The sequence below is a fragment of the Paramacrobiotus metropolitanus genome, unplaced genomic scaffold (genome assembly GCF_019649055.1).
Source record: "Paramacrobiotus metropolitanus isolate TYO unplaced genomic scaffold, Prichtersi_v1.0 Parri_scaffold0000029, whole genome shotgun sequence".
Lineage (NCBI taxonomy): Eukaryota > Metazoa > Tardigrada > Eutardigrada > Parachela > Macrobiotidae > Paramacrobiotus > Paramacrobiotus metropolitanus.
Window position 1 is genome coordinate 23155 of NW_026570249.1, and position 20491 is coordinate 43645.

Genomic DNA, 20491 nt, shown 5'->3' on the forward strand with positions numbered 1-20491 from the left:
AATATTACGTAAGTAATATTCCGTACAGAAGTACAATTATCTACAGAAGTAACACAACTATGCGTAACTAAGTATATCGTATTCGGTAAAAGCATTGTACATTGTACAATGTCTCGTGCATAACTGCATTCAGTAACGAAAGTCTTGGAACTCAAAAACCCAGTACAACATTTTGTCCAGTCTCTTAAAACCTTGCCACAGATTTTGGGTTGGATTATAACAGCTGGAATAAACTCTTAAAACTGTAATAAAAAGTGAGTATCACAAAATTAAACGAGAAAAGTCACAAAAGCGTTTACCGGACTGCCTGGGTCCGAAAACACGCTAAATGCAAAAACTCCGGCATCGTTACCAAATGTACACGTGCCGAATCCGATCACTAATGTATTCTTAACATATGCAATGAATTCAAACACATTTGATTTGAACGAAAAGCGTGGATAGGTCCAACTTCCGTTCATCGGGTCCGAGAAGGTTAACATGATGATAGCCTAAAAAGCGTCGAAAGTCAGTAGGACAAAGGTACCCTCAAAAACATCGCTTTTTTTTAAAAGCTACAACTTCAGCGTATTATCTTATCTAGTTTTTCTAATGAAAAATAATATAAAACAACGGTGTCGGCTAACTGTAAAATTGTTAGGATTTCTGACGCTTACAAAAAAGTCTTACCTCGCTGCACACAAGCAACCGGGATATTATACTGAGCAATCAAACACCGACTTCGATAATCCATATCTCGAATCTCGAACCGTAATACCGCCAGATCAACATTCCGAATATCGAAAGAAAATTCCTTGTTCCAAACTGGGTTAAACCCTAAGCACGACATACAGCATTTGCGCATCATTCTATTTCTTCCCAGCCGAACCAACGTTCTCACCGTTATTCTTAACAGGCACTGTCGCCATCACCTCACAGTCTTCCGGGCATCCATAAATCTCCACAACCACAAAAGGATCAGATATCTCTTTTTCCCCGGCCACCGGCAGCTTGGGCAACTGCTGGGCACTGATGACTCTCACTGTGAGCTGCATCCGGCGGCTTTCACCTGGCGCGCTCGTAATGTTGCGCATATGCTCCGGCTTCAAGATATAGCCGCATCCACCGTTATTGCCGAAGAAAGCCCGGTAGATCTGCGTTTCTTTGGATTTATCCTGATAATTAAATGCCACAATCTGACAACCGGCATCCATGGCAGGAATGGGATTCATGTTGCTAGAGTCGGTACGGATACCGGCGGGATAAATGCGCACTAGATGCTGCGAGCAATGGCGGACAAAATCATCCCGCATGTTGCTGACCAGGGTGCGCATATTCGGCTCAGCAATATTATCCATTCGGTAATACTTCCCTACAAAGACAAGGTCCAAAGTAACGTCGTAAATATCCGTGCAACCATTTAAAACCACCATTCACCGCGCTAATAAACCACTTTAAAACCACCACCGCACTAATAAACCACTGTGTGTGGGCAACTTCCACTGGTTAATTTTAAAAAAATAACGAGGACCGAAGAAAAGTTTGCATAGATTACTCGCACGCACAGTATCTTTTTAAGCAACAATATCTTGCTTCATCGTGCATGCTTCGTTTATGTACCGTAATTCCAATTTCCTACTTATTCGTAATTTCAAATACCGTCGTCTCTGGCATAGAGAAATCCTCTAAACTCTCCTTCCTTAATGAAGACGCAGTCCGAAAAAGCTTTGGCTATCTGAAACTTGCGGCGTTTATCCTTCTCATGATGGCTAAACTTGACACGATAATGGGCGAACCGCTGCTCCCAGTCAGATTCATCCGTAAATGGTTCATAGATGGACAGGAAAGACATTTCGGAGTCGTCCTCTTGGTCGCTCACACACCCTTCCTTAACCTCGTAGAATTCAGCATCGTCAATAGCACCCGGAGGAAGCTTCTTGGCTGCCAAGAGGACACAGTTTCGCAGTTGTTCCGGAGAAGGGAGATTGTTCATATCCGCACTTTCCTTCTCGCCGACAAACAGCTGTTCCTTCAAAATATCTTTCAAGTATTCCGCCATCCGTCGCTGCTGTTTAACGGAGCAGTGGTTCTCCAGCGAAAGAATAAGAGGATAACTGTTTCATTAGAAACAAATAAGGTTTCACACTACTTCATAATTTTCGCGATTAAAAGAGCGATTTTTAATAATTCGTTCAGTGTCAGGCGATCGGAAGATCTACGACACAGCACAATAAAACAGAAACTTAATGCATACTCAGAATTAATAAAAGCATAGGATTTAATGGCTTTCAAGGCGTGTTTGAATTCCATCTTTGTGGTTAGTGTAAACCCGTGAGTGATCATGGGCTCTCCATCCGGCCCATCCCAACAATCCACTGCAATGCGAGCAGCGGTTTATTCACCTGTTACGGCCTAAAACTATCTTTTCATATACATATACAGTGAAACGCATTACGTAAGACTAACAAGTTAAAATAACGTAAGAATAACACATAATAAGTTGTCACACAGGTAGTTACCGGTAAGGAAGATTTATTGATATGTAGGTCAGTGTAAATTTTGTAAAAACTTACATTCAAGACATCGACATCCGGTTAAAATCGCTGAGATGTATCCTTCAATGCTTGTTGCACCAACTAGCTGCTTGTCCAATAAATACGTGTTGTGCTATCAAAAATTCAGCTGCATTTCCGAAGTTACGATCAGATCATGCCGATACACTTACCGAGGAAGCGATATAGTAATTCTGCAAAGGCTGTGTCATATCCTGGTAAACGGCTTGAAAATCTGGGTTGAACAGTCCCAAACGTGAACTTAACATTAAATCACGGAAACCTAAACCAAATTACTAATTACTGTTAAAGTTGTCAAAACGAAATGGAATTTTTTGCAGTGCGACTGCAAAATTTAGTAGTTACCGCTAAGACTCAACAGCTTGTTATCCCGATTTTCCTGAATGGGCTCAAATGTCTGGATCATCCATTCACAGGTTTCCACAAGGCTCGGTCCAGGATCACATTTATCATCACGCGCTTCTTGCTCAGTAAAGAGAAAGTTCTTCAGATCATTCACAGTCCAGAAGTCATACAATTCGGAAATGTACCTGTAAAGTATAAAGCATGATAAAGTATAAGCAGACAGATCTTCCACCGCGCTGTAGCTTACTGGCGAAAAATGTCCTTTAATTCCGGACGTTCGGATAAGAGCAGGTAAAACCGATGGAAACCTTTCATGTCCAGTGCATACAGTCCACTTAAAGTTCTGGTTGTTCCGGCTGCCTAAGAAGTCATTTCGATAGAACATCGACATCAAAATACCAAGTTAGCAAAACACAACTTTTGGTAATTAATACAGTTTAAAATGAAAAACACAGTACGTAAACATCAGCTTGTGTTCTATTAAACTGTTCCCGGAGCAAGTAAAAATAAATCGAAGGAAATCACAATTTCGTTAATATTTCAGAAAACAACCGGGCCACCAAGGCCACTACAAATCAAAAGAATAAATCCCTAAAAGCTCACCTGAAATATTTCCATGGCCTGTTGGCGAGAGATTTTCAGGTTCAGTCGGTCCATAAGTGTCATACATTCTTCGAAATTCAAAAGACCATCAGCAGATCGATCAGCCGCCACAAAGCTCTTTCGCAGCCACCTATTGTAAACGCAAAACATAAGACAAAAACAACGATTGGTGAATGCCGGCTTTCTCCATAACAAGGCGCTTTTCTCTATGCACCGTCGATAAATCAATGTTGTACACACATTTCCAAGCGTTTTTCCCGTTCCACTTGTTGCTTTTCATCGATCAGACGGCGCATGACATTAATCCACTTATCGCAGACATCTTTATCCGGCGCAATGAGATCCAATGCTTTACCGGAGGAAAGCACAATGGAGAAGCAGATGTCTTCCGGATATTTGCGGACAAAGCGTGCCGACTTTTCGCGCCGATTAAATCCATCGGTGGAATAGCCAGCACGGACTTCCTTAACTTCGTCCAAATCCACTGTCGAAAATAGATACAAAATTGCCAGCACATATTCAAAACATTAGTAGAAAATTCAAAATATTTGAAATTATTAAGGCAAAATAAAAACAGATTGCATGATCCTATTTTGCAGCAAATCACGGCAAATTTTGCAATATCGGCACTTCAACACGACTTCCCAAATTAATACTGTACGATCAGAACCTGTAGTAAAGAGCATACATCAGAAGTAACAGAAAATTAAAGAAAATTTATCTGACTTAAAAGCAGCGAAAAGATGGTGAAGCCCATGGTCAGGGTTTGTGTTCGGTATCACTTTAAGATTTACACAGACAAACTGTATCGTATGTGCAGAATTTCTAGAGTAGATTCGCGCCATGCAACATGAATGTCAAGGCCGAAACACTTTGTACGTACCTTGGCGATACTCAGATCTGGAGAAGCAAATCCATTTCCGCAGTGGGCAATAGCACAAATATTCCTTTTTGTTGTCGATGCAGTAGGTACGACGGTAAGTCCGGTGCGAGCCCAGCTTCAGCAGTGTATGTCCATCTTGGATGTCATGCAGAGCTCTTGTGTCTGTCAATGGACCAATACTCGTTTCAATGACCACCCGCTTTCGCATGAACGATTACGACATAATACTGGACGTTGTAGGATAAACCTCTAACGTAGATGTGCAAATTGGAAAACTTTAGGCGCTAAAATTAGAATAAAGTCTGCTCTGGTCAGAAACAATCGTACAAACAGCATCCTCATGATCATCCTTCTGTGGCTTCGGCTGTTCCTTCTTACTGCCGGAACGTCCCAGCGACGGCATTGGAATACTTAAACGTTAACAGAGATAGTCAAAATCAATTACAAATGCTGTGCTAAATGGAGTACGAAAATTTTACACTTGAACCTTTAATTTTCGAAAAAATAGTTTACACTTTTCACTTCAGAAAAACGAGCAAATGTGTAAAGTGTAAAACTGGAAAACAATCAAAACGTGTTGCATTTAAAATGTGGGCAAACATTTTTCTTGAATGTGCAATCACAATGCATACCATACCAGATACGGTAGTAAGTACTGGGCGCGGAGCCTTTGTGTGCCGTACATTCACCAGCCCAGCCCAGAGAAGTCTTCAGTTTCCCCAGTGACCAGAAATCATAAATGCACAGAAAGTTTCAAGAAACAAGAACAATTAATGTACTTACGTTTTAATAATCTTAATTTTGACTTATTTCGTGATTGTTATTGTTGTTTGTTTTCCACAGCGTCTCAGCTGAGGTGATTTACAATAAGCAGATGGCGGAAGATCGGATCGCCTCTCTTCGTGCAAAGATCCAGGCTCGTGATCTGATAGGCATACAGGCCCTGGAAGCGGTACTTACTCTGACACACAAGATACCGAAGAGAGTAATAAGTATGCAAGAGACCTGTGATGGATATGCAGTTGTTGTCGTTTTTGCAGGCACGATCTGCAATTCGTAAGCGAATAGAAGAGAATGCCCAATCTCTGGTTAGGGCAAAAAGAATCGTACAACGGGCTAAAGAATTAAATCGGAAGCATGAAAAGGGGAGCCAAGATTTTCCCTGTAAAAGGAAACAACGTCGCAAGTCTCCAAAGGATAAAAGCGATGATGGCGCGGACGTTACGACTGCAAACTAACGTGGTTCGTCCCAAAGGGCAGTACCCATCTGGACTGGAGCCTTCCTAGTTCCTGAAATAGCGTATGTTACTCGTATTTGGTGTTTCCGCACTTTGGAGTTGGTTTACAGTAGTGTGTTCCTTTGCATCGTATTGTGTGTTTCCCTACCGTATTTCTCCCATATGTGCCGAGACATAATACCCTTTTTAGCAGTTTATACTTTACCTTGTCGCTCTTATCTTCGATTATTAAATCTTCCGCGCGATGAATGTTGTCGTATCCAAGAAGTACTGCGACATGATGTGGGTCTCGTTTTAAGCTGAAAATAGTTTAGCTGCATAAGGCAGTCAACTGTTTTCGCTGTTATTATGCTGTACAGAGAAACGACAACGGAAACAACATCTCCTCGAAATAATCGCTTTTATTTCAATGAAATAAATGCTAATCAGCATCAAAACAAATCTCTAAAGGTGAGAAAAAGGGCATGAAACCCAGAAAAGCTAGGAAACGATGTTAACGGTTCCTAGGTTGGCACTCGAATGGCAAACACGTTCAAGCGTGTTTGGAAAACTGGCGAATGGTGAGCCGATCCAATGATGGTGAGGCGAACACGCCACTATCCTGTGCGCTACGCACAGCACTCTGACATGCAACGGGACGGGATGCCGAGGCCCCTTGAGGCTCAAAACAGGAATGAGAAAAAAACAGGGAAATGCGTGTTAAATGCAACGCAATGAGCAGTTTTTATTAAAAAAAAATGTGCCAATTATTCCATCACAGTTAGTGAGAACACACGCTGCAAAATGCGGCGTAAAATTAATCAAAACGAGTTCTAAACTCGTAACAAAATTCCGGTAAATTTAATCCGATTTAATCCCATTCCACACGTTAATCCGTGTTGTTTTGCAGGTTTATTCCGGAGCTTTTCCTCCAATCATACGCATTGTTGCGTCGATCCACGACATATGTGCAGCTTAGTGCATCTACGGCAATTTATTCATTCGATTTATGCAATTAATGCACTACGGCAATTCTGAAACTGATTTGTGCACTGATTTGTGCGTCTACGGCAATTCGTTTCTGTAATGATTGAAATAAATTCAATCTGGTGCACTCGTTGGGCAACTTACGGCGATTAAATATCAGTATATACATTGTATACATTGTACGCTCTTGCGATTTTTATTTTAGCATTTAATGCTTTTTTACGGCATTTGTACCTGTGGTTCCGCATTCAATACATTAAGAGCATCGCTCAATACGGTGGACGTAGCTCTAGCTTCGTCGCTATCTTCACACATGTCAGCATCCACCTCAGCTGCGGGGATAAGAAAATACAACGGCTCATCGTCGTTGTCAGGAATCGTGACAACACAAATGTCCAATTCCAGAAGAGTCTTATCCGGGTTATCGGCGGCTATCAATTCCCGCTGTTTTTCCCGCAAAGCTTGCCGGGACGGGAAGAGAAAATTATTCTCTATCGACGGCTTCTCGTCCGTCTCCATCGCAGCTTCTTGCTCCGTTGTCTCAGGAGTTTCCTGAATTGTCAGTAATTCTACTGACGCGGTTACTTCATTCTGCGGCGTTCCGCTTGTCGGTGCTGGTATATTTGCAGTCTCCACTGCCGGTACGGTGGTTACGGTATCAGCTGTTGGTACAGTCTTTGCTGTACTATCCGATACAACTGGCACAGCGTTAGCTATCTTCGGCGTTTCTTCACTTCTTACAGTGTCGTTCGACACTATCGGTTTCTTCAGTCCAGGCTGGACTGTTTTACTGGTTGACGGAGTGTCAGGGGAATTTGGAGCGACTTTGCGCTTTCCCTGGTTCTGACGTTCAGCAAATCGCTTAATGAGATCATAGATCCCGTCATAATGTCCATTATGGATAGCTTCGGTTCCCATCGATTTGCATAACTTGCAGAAGATCTTTAAGGACCTTTGCCTGCTGTTCCTCATTAAGAGGCTCCCCCATACGATTAACGTAACTCTTTAATCGGCGATTCTGCTCAGCCTGACGATATGTCCGGGCATAATGATGAGCGTGGCAATTGCCCATTAACGCGGAGAGGATAACCAGAATATACTTCTTTAATCCCCATCCGATAGGGATGGTGTCCCATGTGATTTTCATGGGAGCTATCTTACGCTGCATAGCGCAAGCGGCACGGCAGAAAAACCAGAACTTTGCTGGGTCCGTGTCCGGTAATATAAACTGAAGGAGGAATTCTTCCGGCTCTTCAGTAAATAGAATTTTGAATTGGGAAATTAATTCCCAGTCGACGACGGTAATCTCAATTAATTTATCTTTCAGCTGGGAAATATCCAGCGCACTGCGTAAACCATAACGGCGCGGCGTTTCATATCGCCTGATCTCCATCTGGCGGAACAGATCAATTTTATACATATTAATCGAATTTTTGATACGAATATCGTATCCAATTATACGCATCAAGTCCAGCGTATCCGTGATGGCCTTGCCAATTTCCGCTCGCTGATCATCGTTGACGGTGCCAAGTACTGACACAACACGATCAATATATTGATCAAGATCTCGACGAATAACGTCGATATCACGACGGATATGCTGTGGATGCGTCTTACGCTCGGGCATCAATAATACAGATGCGTCCGGCTGGTATTTAACCGGTTCACCGCGCGTTGCGCGGACATTCCAGTTCGGCGTTTTCTTCTTCTGAAATTTAACAGCTGCATTCAGTTTACCAGGCATTATATCGCCTTCTACAAACGAGTTATCTGGGTTTTCCCCACGTTCGGTGAGTTATAAATAATCTTCTGCCGAGTTTTACCACTAGCATTGCTAGTGTTGCTAGAATAACTAGCACCCGAGTTCGGCTCAGATTCGAAGACTGGTTCACTTACAGGTACGGGCTGCACTCGCAGCAATTGTAAGGACGGTTGTTGGTTTACTGGTGGCTTCCTGGTCAGCGGCGGAAGATTCGCTAACAACGGATTGGTTTGCCGTTGTTGTGGCTCTTTCGGTGCTGTTCCGGCTGGCCATGGACACGGAGTTATCGTTTTTGTCTCCGGGTCATATTTATAACTTCCACTGGGGAGATTTTGCTGAAGGTGAGCAATATGCTCAGGTGGCAAAGCACCCGGCGGTACTTGCAATGCCATGTTCGTATATCGAACTGGCTGTTGCTGCTGCTGCTGATATCCCGCTGGTGGCAGACTTTGCTGCTGGTATGGCTGCGGCGAAAACATAACTGACGGCTGCCATTGGCCATATGCTGGTTGTTGAGACGGCATTTGCTGTCCGCCGACATTCGTCGGATAATTCTGCAAATTGTGAGAATTATCTCTGTACGAGGAGGGTTGATTACCCGTATTAACCGGGAATATCTCAAAATTCCCACAAGTACTATTCACAGGAATAGTTACCTGATTCGGTGGTGCTGTGATGCATTGCATCAAATTAGCGGTATTCCGTCCGAAGTTCTCCGGGTGAGTCGCACACGACCATTCGTCGGCTTGGTCACTGATGAACTTAACGGCGCTCTTGTGAATGCCATTATAGTAATATGGCGAGGCGCAGACAATCGTCCAATACTCCGGCAGCGTTATGGTGCGATACGCATCCAGGCTGCGCATGAGTACTTCGTCGAACAATCGGGAGACAACGACTTGCGGATTATCCGATCGGTAGTTGGGTCCCAGCGTGCATTCCACGCATTTACGGTTATTTGTATTGTTTAAACAACGATTGCAGGAGCGCATTGGCGCACAGGCATACGGTAATTCCTCCATTTCTGCAAATAATTTAAAATAATTAAATTAAGCAGTATTTACGGCGTTTTAATATTATTGCGTAGTATACGCATCTAACCACCTCGGAGATACTTTTATTTAATTGTCTTCTTCACTAGCGTGGTCTAATACCACGGATAATACCATCCCCGCGATGCGGGTCATTCAGACCGATTATTCTCGGGTCGCTAATCAAGCGACTTATCGCCAGACTTACGGCGTCATCTACTTGGTTAGCTATGGCTGGGCATACAGTCGCAATATACTGTATGATTTCGTCAGGCGATGATCCGAAGGGATCACCAATTTCTGCAATCGTTTTTACAACGATTTCATCCCACTCGGGAACTTTATCGAACTGCACTTTTTGCAGAAAAGATAAACCCTTACGACCGAAATATTAAGACGGCGAAGTCTCGCCATTATAGCGGCGGGTTATTTGGGAATCTTCATACATCGTTCGAATCATCGACTGCACAGCGTACGGTTGATAAGTACCGAAATACTCGCTTATCCGCTGTGCTGTGGGATTTTCCCCTCTCTGTTCAATTTTATATATGGCGATTGCCAAATCATTACGCGATGGCCGTGCCAACAAATTTTTCTGTTCATCCTGTGCTATGGGCCTTCGCCCGAATGGAACGCGCTTTGCGGGTGAATACGGTACTTCTTCCACATGTTGACCGGTTAGTTCGGCAATCCTTTTGCGGTTAGTTTCCACTAGGGCATATCGCCCACTATTCCCGGCCAGGGCCGCATCTACGATTATTCCCGTGGCGATTGCCTCATTAACTGCGGTAGTGACATCTGAGTAACGCTGCTCAGGATTGACTGAGTCTAATGGCATTGTTAGGTACATATACCGAACAATCTCATCAATGGTCGATCCACGAACATTATGGATGTCCCTAATGGCAATTGCCACTGCTTCTACCATTTTCTGCATGTTGTTGACTCTCATGTCGACATATCGACTTTTACGATTTGCGGTTATCGCATATTTCATCGTTGGTGACCAATTTTCATAAACTTCCACCAACGTACCGCGCTCTGACGCTATTTTTACGATGGAAGCGTATTCCTCGGTATCAATAGGCCGGGGGGCCAAAATCTGTCTATATCTCTGCTAAAGATAGGCCGGTGCCGCCATCTTATCCCTCTTCCGGATACTATTTATGATATCCAATGTTATCGTCGTAACATGGGCTATCTGGTCACTAGACACCGGTTTCAGTGGTTGTGACGGCCCAGCCTTTGCTGGTGGTTCTGGTTTTGGTTCCGGAATTTCCGGGGAATTGTCTCTACCATTAGACTCATCACTCCCTTTTTGAGCCGTTGTACTACAACGCTCGTCAATCATGAGCCGCGGCTGTTTGTCCTCATCCGAGGATGATGAGGGCTGACGTCTCAGTCTTTCCCGAACCTGAACGACACGCCTTTGCGTCTCTTCCCTTTCTTCTTCTAATTTACGCTTTTTATCCTCTTCGCTAGGCGAAGTCGTGCTTTGCACACGATACGGGTTTGTCCTACTGGATATTGCTGCGCTAGCAGCGGGCGACGGTGTTCGCGTTCCTCCCAACTGAGGAATTATATAATCTAATTCCTTCTTTATTTGTACCAGTGTCCCGGTGCGTGACTCAGCTGGGATTTTCCCTTGCGAATTCGGAGTTTGCTGCCCAGAACTTAGCTGGCGTGAGATCGGTGCTTGCACGACTCCTAACGGAGTTGGAAACCGAATTACTGGCTGCTTTGAGCCATGCTCTTTCCAGAACTCCGGGGGCGGTTGCACTTGCAACTGTGAACGGATCTGAGTCAACACCTGCGGCGTGTTATACACATGCTGCGGTATCGTAACTACTCGAAGTTCTCTCCCATTCGGAGCGTCTGTTTTCGTCGGGGCAAAAGGGCCTTCCATTATGAAGGATTGTCCCCAACGTTGCCTATCTCTGGCCTCTTGCCGCTCATGGTCGGCGATCAGCTTTGCTAATCGCTCGTCGGCGTCTGCCGGTGGTTTCGGTTATTTACTCCGTTTAGGCTTCGCCCTCAACGCTTTCTCTACTCCTTCCTTTGAAGGTGATTTAATCGGTTTTTTCACAATCGACTCGTAAGGCACTTCTTCGACTTCTTTTGAGGTCCCTGCCGCATCACTTTGTGCTTTTGCGCGCGCTACGATGGCCTTTGCCAACCTTTCCGCAGGCGGAGTAATATGCAGTTGATCAACTGCAGCTATTTCCTCTGGTTGGGCAGCAGTCGCTGCCAATGAGTGTCTGTACGATGCCAAGTCGCGTTCCCGATTACTTCGTAAAATTAATTCATATTCGGCATATGATGCCACTATTACTGGATCAGTCTGCGTGCTACGTGACATAGTCACTGGAATTACTTCTGGTGCCACATTGGGCAAATTACCGGCGTTTTGAACATTCTGGACATTTGGGGCAGCAATTCGCTGCATCGGACGGTAAGCTTGATTTCCCGCTACGGGTGGGGCGAAGAATCGAGGATTACCTCTGCCAACCGGTCGGTTCGGTCGCTGATCGCGGTCCATTGCGGAAATATCTGCAATGGAAAAAAATACACAATTTAATTGTGGATTTTTGTACGGTATTTTGATTAAGCTTCGCTTTCCTATCTTATTTCAATTAAAACGATCGTTTTAATTTATCATTTTATTTCTTACGCACTTTGTACGGTAGTTCAATAACTACACGGTTAACCCTAATGTATCCATTAGCGCTTTTGCGCAGTTTCAACATGAATCGCTTTTTTGGTACTGATTTATTAGCGCTATTGCGCTGAGTATTACTATCACCATCGTCCACGGTTTCCCATTCCTCTGTATCGTTTACAGGGGAATCATTCGCAGGATTATCTGCGGAGGTACGGACCACATCGTTATGGGGAAGTTCGCTCAGTCCGTGACTTTCTAACAAATCTTTAATTAGTAAAGTCTCGCTCTTGCGGTCTTCCTCTGTAGCTTTGTACGGTTTAAGTCTTTCACAGTTTACAATTCTAATTTCTTCCGATTTATCGGAATTAATTCTCTTTATTTCCACAGCATTTGTGTATGGAAATCCCACGATTTCCCACGGTTCTATTTCGAATTTACGACGGAAAGACTCCGTTTCGCCTTTCTTTTTCTCTATTTTGAGAATAACTCGGTCTCCTATGTTATATGTATCATCAGATCGCCGTTTGTCGAAACGTTCGGCATTCTTTTCGAATTCTGTATTTATATGGATTTCGGCGATTTCACGAGCCCGTTTCAAATTATACTGGAGATCTTCCAGGTAGTCCCGAATTGTCGGGTGATCTACCGGTAAATTTGTTTTTGTTTCTGTATCTGCAGGAATAACCTGCTCTCTTCCGTATAACATAAAGTAAGGTGACATATTTGTCGTTTTATTTGCTACCCGGTTTTTTCCAGCAATAACGAACGGTAGGACTTTGTCCCAATTTCGCTCGCGGCCATCACTGGCGTACATCGCGAGTGAATCGGCAATTGTTTGCATTTGTCGTTCGACAAGTCCGCGCCCGATCGGGTGATACGCAGCACCAAAATGGTGCTGTATTCTTAAACGTTTATTTATTGCTTCCAATAAATGGTTATGGAAGTGTGTTCCTCTGTCTGTATTCAATATCTGTGGTGTCCCGTAAGGCAAGAACACGTCATAGATTAAGAAATTAGCGACAGTTTCCGCTTTTGCATCTGGTATCGGTTTTGCAATTACGAATTTCGTGAGTTCGTCTATCGCTACGGCGATATAGGTATTTCCCCGTGTTGTTTTGGGCAATGGCCCTTTTAAATCTACTTGCATTCTAAACCACGGCTCGCCGATAGCGAGCTGCTGCAGTTTGCCGGGTGGCGCTTTGCGCAGTGTTTTGCGATGCTGGCATGCAAAACAATGATCTACGTACTTGATAATCTGAGAGACCATATTCTCCCAGAAATACCGCAAGGCGATCGCCTGATAAGTTTTGGCGCGGCCTAGATGACCGCTAGCTGGTGCATCATGCATTGCATGCATGATGTCGACTCTCATGTGCTTTGGCACGACAAAACGGCGGTTAATTCGGCCGTCTTTCTCTGAAATCTTATATAATACACCATTCCATAATTCATAGCCGGAATAACCGGGTCGTTTTAATAAGTGTACGCTTTCTACGCGTCCTTCTAGCGCATGAATTATGCGCTCCACATTGGGATCTTTCTCCTGTTCGGTACGATAAAATTTGAAGTTGTCTTCAACTTCCTCATGATCGGCTCCATCCTTAATCGTTACTACACGAATAGTCGGAGTACTGAATTTAGAATCTTTAAACTCATCCCAGTCATCGTCTGGGCATTCTATAGCTTCTCCTACCGGGTGTCTACTCAACGCGTCAGCGTTATCACACTGTTTTCCCGGTCTATACAGTATAGTCATTTTATGGCTGCTTAGCTGGAGTGCCCAGCGCGTTAAACGGCCATTTAACCCCTCTTTGCGGGAAACCGATCTCAATAAATTAGTTAAAGCCTGGTGGTCAGTCTGTACTGAGAAATGCGAGTACTCAATAAAGTGTCGAAATTTTCGACATGCAAAGACTACTGCCATGCACTCTAGTTCCGTAATCGGATACTTTTTCTCAGCGTCTGTGAGCAATTTGCTCGCATAAATGATCGGGTGTCCATCTTGGTGCAATATCGCACCAATTCCTATTGTGGATGCATCGCATTCAATTACGGTCGGTTTACTTGGATCAAATTTTGCCAGTACTGGTGCATTAATTAATGCTGATTTCAAATCAGCAAATTCACTGTCGTGATCTATCGACCAATTCGCTTTCACATCAATTTCTCCTTTTAATAAGCCGTATAGACGGCGTGTTCTACCGGCAAAATCCTTAACGAATTTCCGGTAATAATTACACAGTCCTTGGAATGACCTCAGATCTTTTTCTGTCTCTGGCTTTGGGTATTTCTCAATAGCTGCTATTTTATCAGGATCTGTTTTTATTCCGTCCTTGGACACAATATGTCCAAGGAAATGTAGCTCCGTTTCGCCAATATGGCACTTACTCGGTTTCAATGTGAAACCAGCCTTTAAAAGGCACTCACACATTAAACGTATTTTACGTTTAAGATCTGCGAAGTCTTTAGCGGCAGCAATAATATCGTCCAAATAAGCGAAAATATTTTCGCAATGGACGTCCGACAGTGTCCTGTTCATGGCTTCCTGAAACGTTGCAGGGCCATTACAGACGCCGAACGGCATTCTTAAAAATTCATAGAGTCCGTCCTGCGTAATAAACGCAGTTTTTTCTATCGAATCTTCGTGCATTTGCACCTGCCAGAATCCGGCATTACAATCGAAGCCACAATAGTATTTATTGTCAGCTACTGCTTGCAGTAACTCATCCGGATTAGGAAGAGGATAATTGTTCTTTTTCGTAGCGTCATTTAATTTTATATAGTTCACGCAAAATCGCGTGCCGATAGTTCCATCGGGATTTTTCTTACTAGCTAATACTACGGGAAAACACCAGGGAGAATTCGATTTTCGAATTATCTCTTTTTCCAGCATTTCGTTTACATGCTCTTGAATGATCTCGCGGCCTCGCCACGAGGTTCTATGCGGTTTACATTTAATCGGTGCAATATCACCGGTATCAATTTGGTGCTTAACTATTTGGACATCGCCAAACGGGCGGGTTTTTGTTGCAAATCGGATATTCAAGGAATATTTCTTTAATTTCTCGGATTTCCTGTGCGGTTAATTCAGGATTTATTTTTAATTCGTCAACTGCTTTTATCACAGTCTCCTGTTCTTCTGGTGTCATTTCAGCCAACATTGTGGCATTAACCTGGATATTTATATCAGGGATTTCTTCGTACGGTTCTAAATAGCCAATAAATTGGCCTTTCTTAATTGACTGCCGCTGATGTTGAAAGTTAACGAATACCATATCAAATTTTTTATTTTGTGGTTTAACCACTCCCTCCATCGGTTTTATCCGCCGTTCCATATACAGGTGCGGACTAGGAAGGAATAAAAATTTATCAGTATCGAACTGCTCATCTGCATCGAATTGGACATTTACTGTCGCCCAATTAGTACCCGGATTAATTAGTAGTTTTTCGCCGGCGAAGACTTTAATAGGCTTAGCGCGTGTGCCGCGGTAAGTGGGGTTAATGCTCGGAGACTCGGAAAATTCCCAAGTCGGAGATTCATTAGTGATCACGGCAGAATCAGTGGGCCCTACCAATTCTGCATTTACGATAATTAAATTGTTAGAATCCGGTACTACTTCGATGTTAGCTTGATTAATTAAATTATTGTTAGTTTCGTTACTAGCGGCAATATTGAGGGAATTCCTCACTACGATAGGCGGATCATCCTTTAAAAATTCAACTACCTGCGCCATCGGCGCGAAACTGACTGATCGATTATGGTTCGCTACGGTTTTAACATCCGTTTCATTTACGTAATTGTTGAGCGGTTTACACTCGTTCAGCTGGTACGGCAATACTGGCAATTTACGCCGTTCTAATTGCGCCAATATGCGCAAAGGTGTCCGTAGTACATACGGTAGCGGTATTTTAAAATATTTAAAAATTTCGTTTAGGTGTCTCTGTTTCTCCTCCAAAGCGGCGTACTCCGCTCTGTACTGCTTAGCCAAATTACGAACAATTTCTTCTGCTTTTGCAGAATCGATACCGGGCACCGGTGTTTCATCGTCCAGGAATAAATACATGACGTTAGTACCGTCTTCTTTAGCTTTAATTAGGTCTTGTATTTCTTTTATGAGTACTCTGTACTCCCCCCCCAAAGACGTCGAGACGTCGCCTTTGTGGCTAACCGGGCTTTTATCTGTTTTTTTAATACCGGCTTCTGATTGCCGACTGGTTTCGCTACAATCCCTACTGTGGCATTTGCCACGGGTATCGGGGAAGACTTCATTCCCTTCTGGTACGGCACTTTCCTCTGCTTGTAGCTCCTCTACGGACTTGTCAATTTCTCCCGTTGCCACGGGTATCGGGAAGACTTCTTCCACTACGGTGTTTGTCGTTTGAATAACCGGCGACGCCGGTTCGTTCATTATTAACGGTCCCGGTTTCTTATCGGGCTGATATTCTAAATATCGCAATTTGTTGTGCCGGACGGCATAAAATTTATCCAGCAGGAAATCCTGCCCCAACAGTACTTTTACTTCATCGGTCGTTGGCTTAATATAAGCCGAATGCAAAGATTCGAAATCTTTAATTTTAATTGCTATTCTACAGTAATGTGTTTCGAGGAATCCACGGACTCCTCCGATACCGCGAATATGTAGCGGTTTAATTAATGGTATTCTTGCAGCTTTAATTTCGTTTGCAAATTCACTAGAAATTAGTGAAGTCTCCGCACCGGTGTCAATCATCACTGGTACTTCGCAATAATTTATTATTGCTTTCAGCATTAATGGTGCGGTTCTCTTAGGTTCGTCGTTGTCAGTTAAAGTTGTAAGGTTAATATCAGCATCGCTGATATCCGATAATTCATCGGCATCCATTTCGACTACTCGTAATCCATTGATTACAGTTTCTTCGGTTTTATCCGGCGGTTTGGGTGGAATCGGGTCGGTAAAGCCGGAATTTACCGCCCCTACTCGTTTTCCTGATCGGCCAAACCGGAAAACGGATTATTATCCGGTAACGGTGATCCTGGCGTCGGGCGTATCCGATCTTCTACTGTGCCAGTACTCTGGCGGGAATTACTCCTCTGCCTGGCTGGCGAATTAGGCTCACTTCCTGACTGACTGCCGTTACGGCGCTGATAGAAATCGGCGGCATATCGCCGATTTCCGGTTTCTGGATCGTGATAGGCTAGGTATGTCGGATTTTCACATCGCGGTTTATCGCGGAACTGACAGTCTCGGAAGTAGTGCCCGCACAAATCACAATGCTGGCAGTACTTCACCACTCTATTGCCACGCAGAGTTTTCTGCAAGGCCGGCGACCGATCAGTCGCTTCCTGTATTTTACTGGCATTGTTAGCCCACTGTTCCTTGCGCGAAGGCGCACGATTATCCCCACCGCTATTGCGACTATCATAACTTTCAGCTTTGCTAATATTACTCTGACTGCTAGCGGCACGACTGCCGTAGTTAGATTTTCCGCTATTTTTACTACTTGGCCGCGGCGGGCTGGCTGCCGCTGCCGCATAAGTCTTTGGTTGTACTTGTACAGTTCGTACAGTTACTGCCTCGCTATCGCGGTCCTGTTTGCGTCGGACGTTGCCAACAGGAATTACATATTTCTCAGGATTGTTTGACGACAAATAGCGGATTATTTCCAGAAATTGTTCTGGTGTTAGCGGTCTTATTATCTCTATTTTATCGTGCAACTTCTCGTGGGTTTTCAACCCTTTTACGAGGAAGTTTACGACTTGTTCCGGTGATCCGTTAAATCCCGCGCGATCGCGCAATGTCATCATTGACTGATAATGTTTCCAGAGTCTCTTGACCTGGCTTATACATACGGTTTGCTAATTCAGCGAGCGCATTTACTGCTCTTTTCGAGTCGCCAAAACGGGCGATTAGTTGTTTCTTCCACTCTTTATAAGTTGTCGGCGGCGTCGCCGACGTTATCAACCCATTATACCAAATAATGGCATCGTCTTTAAGGCAATACGCCAATTCAGTAATCTTCCTTTCGTCAGTTACCCAACGATTTGCGGTTGCCGCGTGCTCAAATTTAATAATAAAACTGTCGATGTCCTCTTTACTACCATTGTAGTTGGGACGCGGTACGGGCTGTCGCATCACTTCAGCCAAATCCGATTTTCTCACGGGACTTACGGTCCTGCTTTGTCCGATGCCCGCTCGCTGAATTTCTTCCCGCAAAATACTGCGGATAAACTGCTGCTTGTCAGCACTCGGCATTTCCCGGGAACCACTCTCGTTCACTGCCGAGGGTGTATGCTGTACACGGGATGATTCTGCTTCAGTGTTAGCGGCATAAGCCCTACTAAGCGGCCGTTCGCCGTATTCCACTGCCTCTGGATTCATCTGCCGGTCATACAGTACTCGATAATCCCTCGCAAGGGAATTGAATTTCCCAATAAGGGACTTATGCTCCGTTTGGTTTTCGTACAGCATAGACTGCACATTCTTCAGGTCTGTTACGTGATTAAAATTAGCGATTTTCAGCCGCTGATTTTCTTGCCATACTTGATCAAGCATGGTGTCTTCTTCAGCTAATTGCTGGTTCATCTCGGAGTTTCTAGCACGAGCTTCATCTACTTTTGCCTTCAGTTCGGCGATTGCCGCATCCTTTTCGCCTATTACGGCCCTCAGGCCTAACACAATCTTTTCCATATTTTTAAAGGAATTGTGGGCGTGCTGGTACTGATTTTTATGGTGTTGTACTTCGTCTTCAGCTACTTCTAGCTTTCTTTGCAAATCTTTAATCGCTACCTGATTAGCCGAAATTGTTTCGGTTGCCTGTTTTAATTCCACAACGGTGGAACCTGTTGCCGGCTTAGCCGCGGAGGTCAACAATTCATTTAAATTAGCAGTGTATGATTGCGTTTTACGCAATGTACTCGGTACTACCGTCACAGGTTCTTCTTCTTCCGTTGTTACGGATTTATTTAGTTCGCTTTCGCTTACATGGGTGAATGACCCCGTTGTGGCAGTGGATTCCGTAGTACTTTCAGACCGTTCCGGCGCAGGCGCGCGTTCCTCTTCCCGATTATCGGGATTAACTTGTCTAACTTTGTCTGGCGTCAACGGCCTGAAAAACAACTGATCAGGCGGCTCCATCACGGGCGTATCAAGGAGATTATCTCCTTGATCCATTCCGGTCACTTTACGCGGTTTACGGGTTTTATCTTGGAGGACTTTGTGGGTAATTTCCACACCTGCCTCCTTCAGCTGGTTTGCCTTACTACGAGTAACTTTATCCGGTTGTGGAGCTCCGCTTGTACCAGCCTTTGCTGGATCGTCAGTTATCCCTTTCAGTACTTTACTGGCTGACTTTAGGACGTCTTCTACGCCCTGTTTCAACCTGTCAATGGCCTGGGCTGTAAATAGCCTGCCCCACGCAATTCTATTAGGCTGCTCTGCAGCTACACACAAAAGAACGGCTATCGCTGATAGGAATCAGCTAGTTCTTTGACATGACTTTCAGACAGAATCGGGGAAATCCGCTCCACTGAGCCATCGCTCCGTTACAAATAACCTTTGCAAATAGTAATTTGTGTGCTCCGTTAATAATCAAATCAAACAATATTCTCGAAATAGAACGATCGTTCTCCTACAGAAGGATGTCATCCAAATACACCACAACGATATCTGTTACAATAATCCGTACAACTCTGCCATCTATTACGATAGCCAAAACTTTCTTCATTTTGGACTGTACAATATGCAGTTTAGTCGAGAGCGATCGTTCTCTTCCTTCCCCGTTTTCATAAAACGTTAGTTTCTATAAGACACTATTTTCTGGACAGAAATAATCCGTCCTTTAAGGAATTTATCCTAGTAAATTCAAAATTATAGGCTTAATGCCTACCACTTTGATACGTTGTCCGCGGTTCTTCTCCTTGCTGGCGGCCGCGTGCCTTCCGAACCAGCGACGCTCCTTGCTTCTGAAGTAGGGTTCTTCTTCTGCTGTTGCTGGGCTATCGCTGGTAAGCCAAGGTCTCCACCAAAGAGAGGAAACTTCCGTGTTACGGCGTGTTCAATGTGACGCCGTTATCGAGTGCAGAATGTCAACAAAACTACGGGAATGACAGGGATCTTAAGGCATCTCCACCATCTCGGAGAAGCGTCTACGCTGTACAGAGAAACGACAACGGAAACAACATCTCCTCGAAATAATCGCTTTTATTTCAATGAAATAAATGCTAATCAGCATCAAAACAAATCTCTAAAGGTGAGAAAAAGGGCATGAAACCCAGGAAAGCTAGGAAACGATGTTAACGGTTCCTAGGTTGGCACTCGAATGGCAAACACGTTCAAGCGTGTTTGGAAAACTGGCGAATGGTGAGCCGATCCAATGATGGTGAGGCGAACACGCCACTATCCTGTGCGCTACGCACAGCACTCTGACAATTAGGTACTTAACTTACCTCATACCTGTGACTTGTAAGTGA

At 44.1% G+C, this 20491-nt stretch overlaps 2 protein-coding genes across 5 annotated transcripts; both read right to left on the reverse strand.

Moving 5' to 3' along the window:
- Positions 1 to 165: 165 nt before the first annotated feature.
- Positions 166 to 20455, reverse strand: LOC129588420 (1-phosphatidylinositol 4,5-bisphosphate phosphodiesterase eta-2-like). Of its 4 annotated transcripts, XM_055482619.1 has the most exons (16): positions 19909 to 20455; positions 11880 to 11930; positions 9006 to 9373; positions 8484 to 8903; positions 4384 to 4545; positions 3741 to 3984; positions 3501 to 3630; positions 3145 to 3257; positions 2898 to 3082; positions 2705 to 2814; positions 2553 to 2646; positions 2234 to 2354; positions 1639 to 2093; positions 881 to 1351; positions 670 to 816; positions 166 to 491 (listed from the first exon to the last, which is right to left on the reverse strand). In XM_055482619.1, exons 4-16 carry the CDS (start codon positions 8620 to 8622, stop codon positions 409 to 411), a joined length of 2454 nt encoding a protein of 817 aa, XP_055338594.1. In that variant the 5' UTR covers positions 8623 to 8903; positions 9006 to 9373; positions 11880 to 11930; positions 19909 to 20455; the 3' UTR covers positions 166 to 408. The 4 variants fall into 4 exon arrangements, with proteins under 4 accessions (XP_055338594.1, XP_055338593.1, XP_055338597.1 ...); XM_055482618.1 differs by lacking the exon at positions 19909 to 20455 and having other exon boundaries at positions 11781 to 11922; XM_055482622.1 differs by lacking the exons at positions 8484 to 8903; positions 9006 to 9373 and having other exon boundaries at positions 11781 to 11930; positions 19909 to 20454.
- Positions 5958 to 8625, reverse strand: LOC129588425 (uncharacterized). The gene is made up of 2 exons (XM_055482628.1): positions 6822 to 8625; positions 5958 to 6584 (listed from the first exon to the last, which is right to left on the reverse strand). The coding sequence occupies exons 1-2, from the start codon at positions 7557 to 7559 to the stop codon at positions 6576 to 6578; spliced, it is 747 nt and encodes a 248-aa protein (XP_055338603.1). The 5' UTR covers positions 7560 to 8625; the 3' UTR covers positions 5958 to 6575.
- Positions 20456 to 20491: the final 36 nt, after the last annotated feature.

Coding starts and splice junctions, on each gene's coding strand:
- LOC129588425 (XM_055482628.1), bottom strand. CDS start 7,559: ATGAGGAACAGCAGGCAAAGGTCCTTAAAGATCTTCTGCAAGTTATGC.
- LOC129588420 (XM_055482619.1), bottom strand. CDS start 8,622: ATGGCCAGCCGGAACAGCACCGAAAGAGCCACAACAACGGCAAACCAA. Junction 4,546..8,483: donor TGCGAGTGCAGCCCGTACCT/GTAAGTGAACCA, acceptor GTCCATTGACAG/ACACAAGAGCTCTGCATGAC. Junction 2,815..2,897: donor CAAGCTGTTGAGTCTTAGCG/GTAACTACTAAA, acceptor AATTTGGTTTAG/GTTTCCGTGATTTAATGTTA.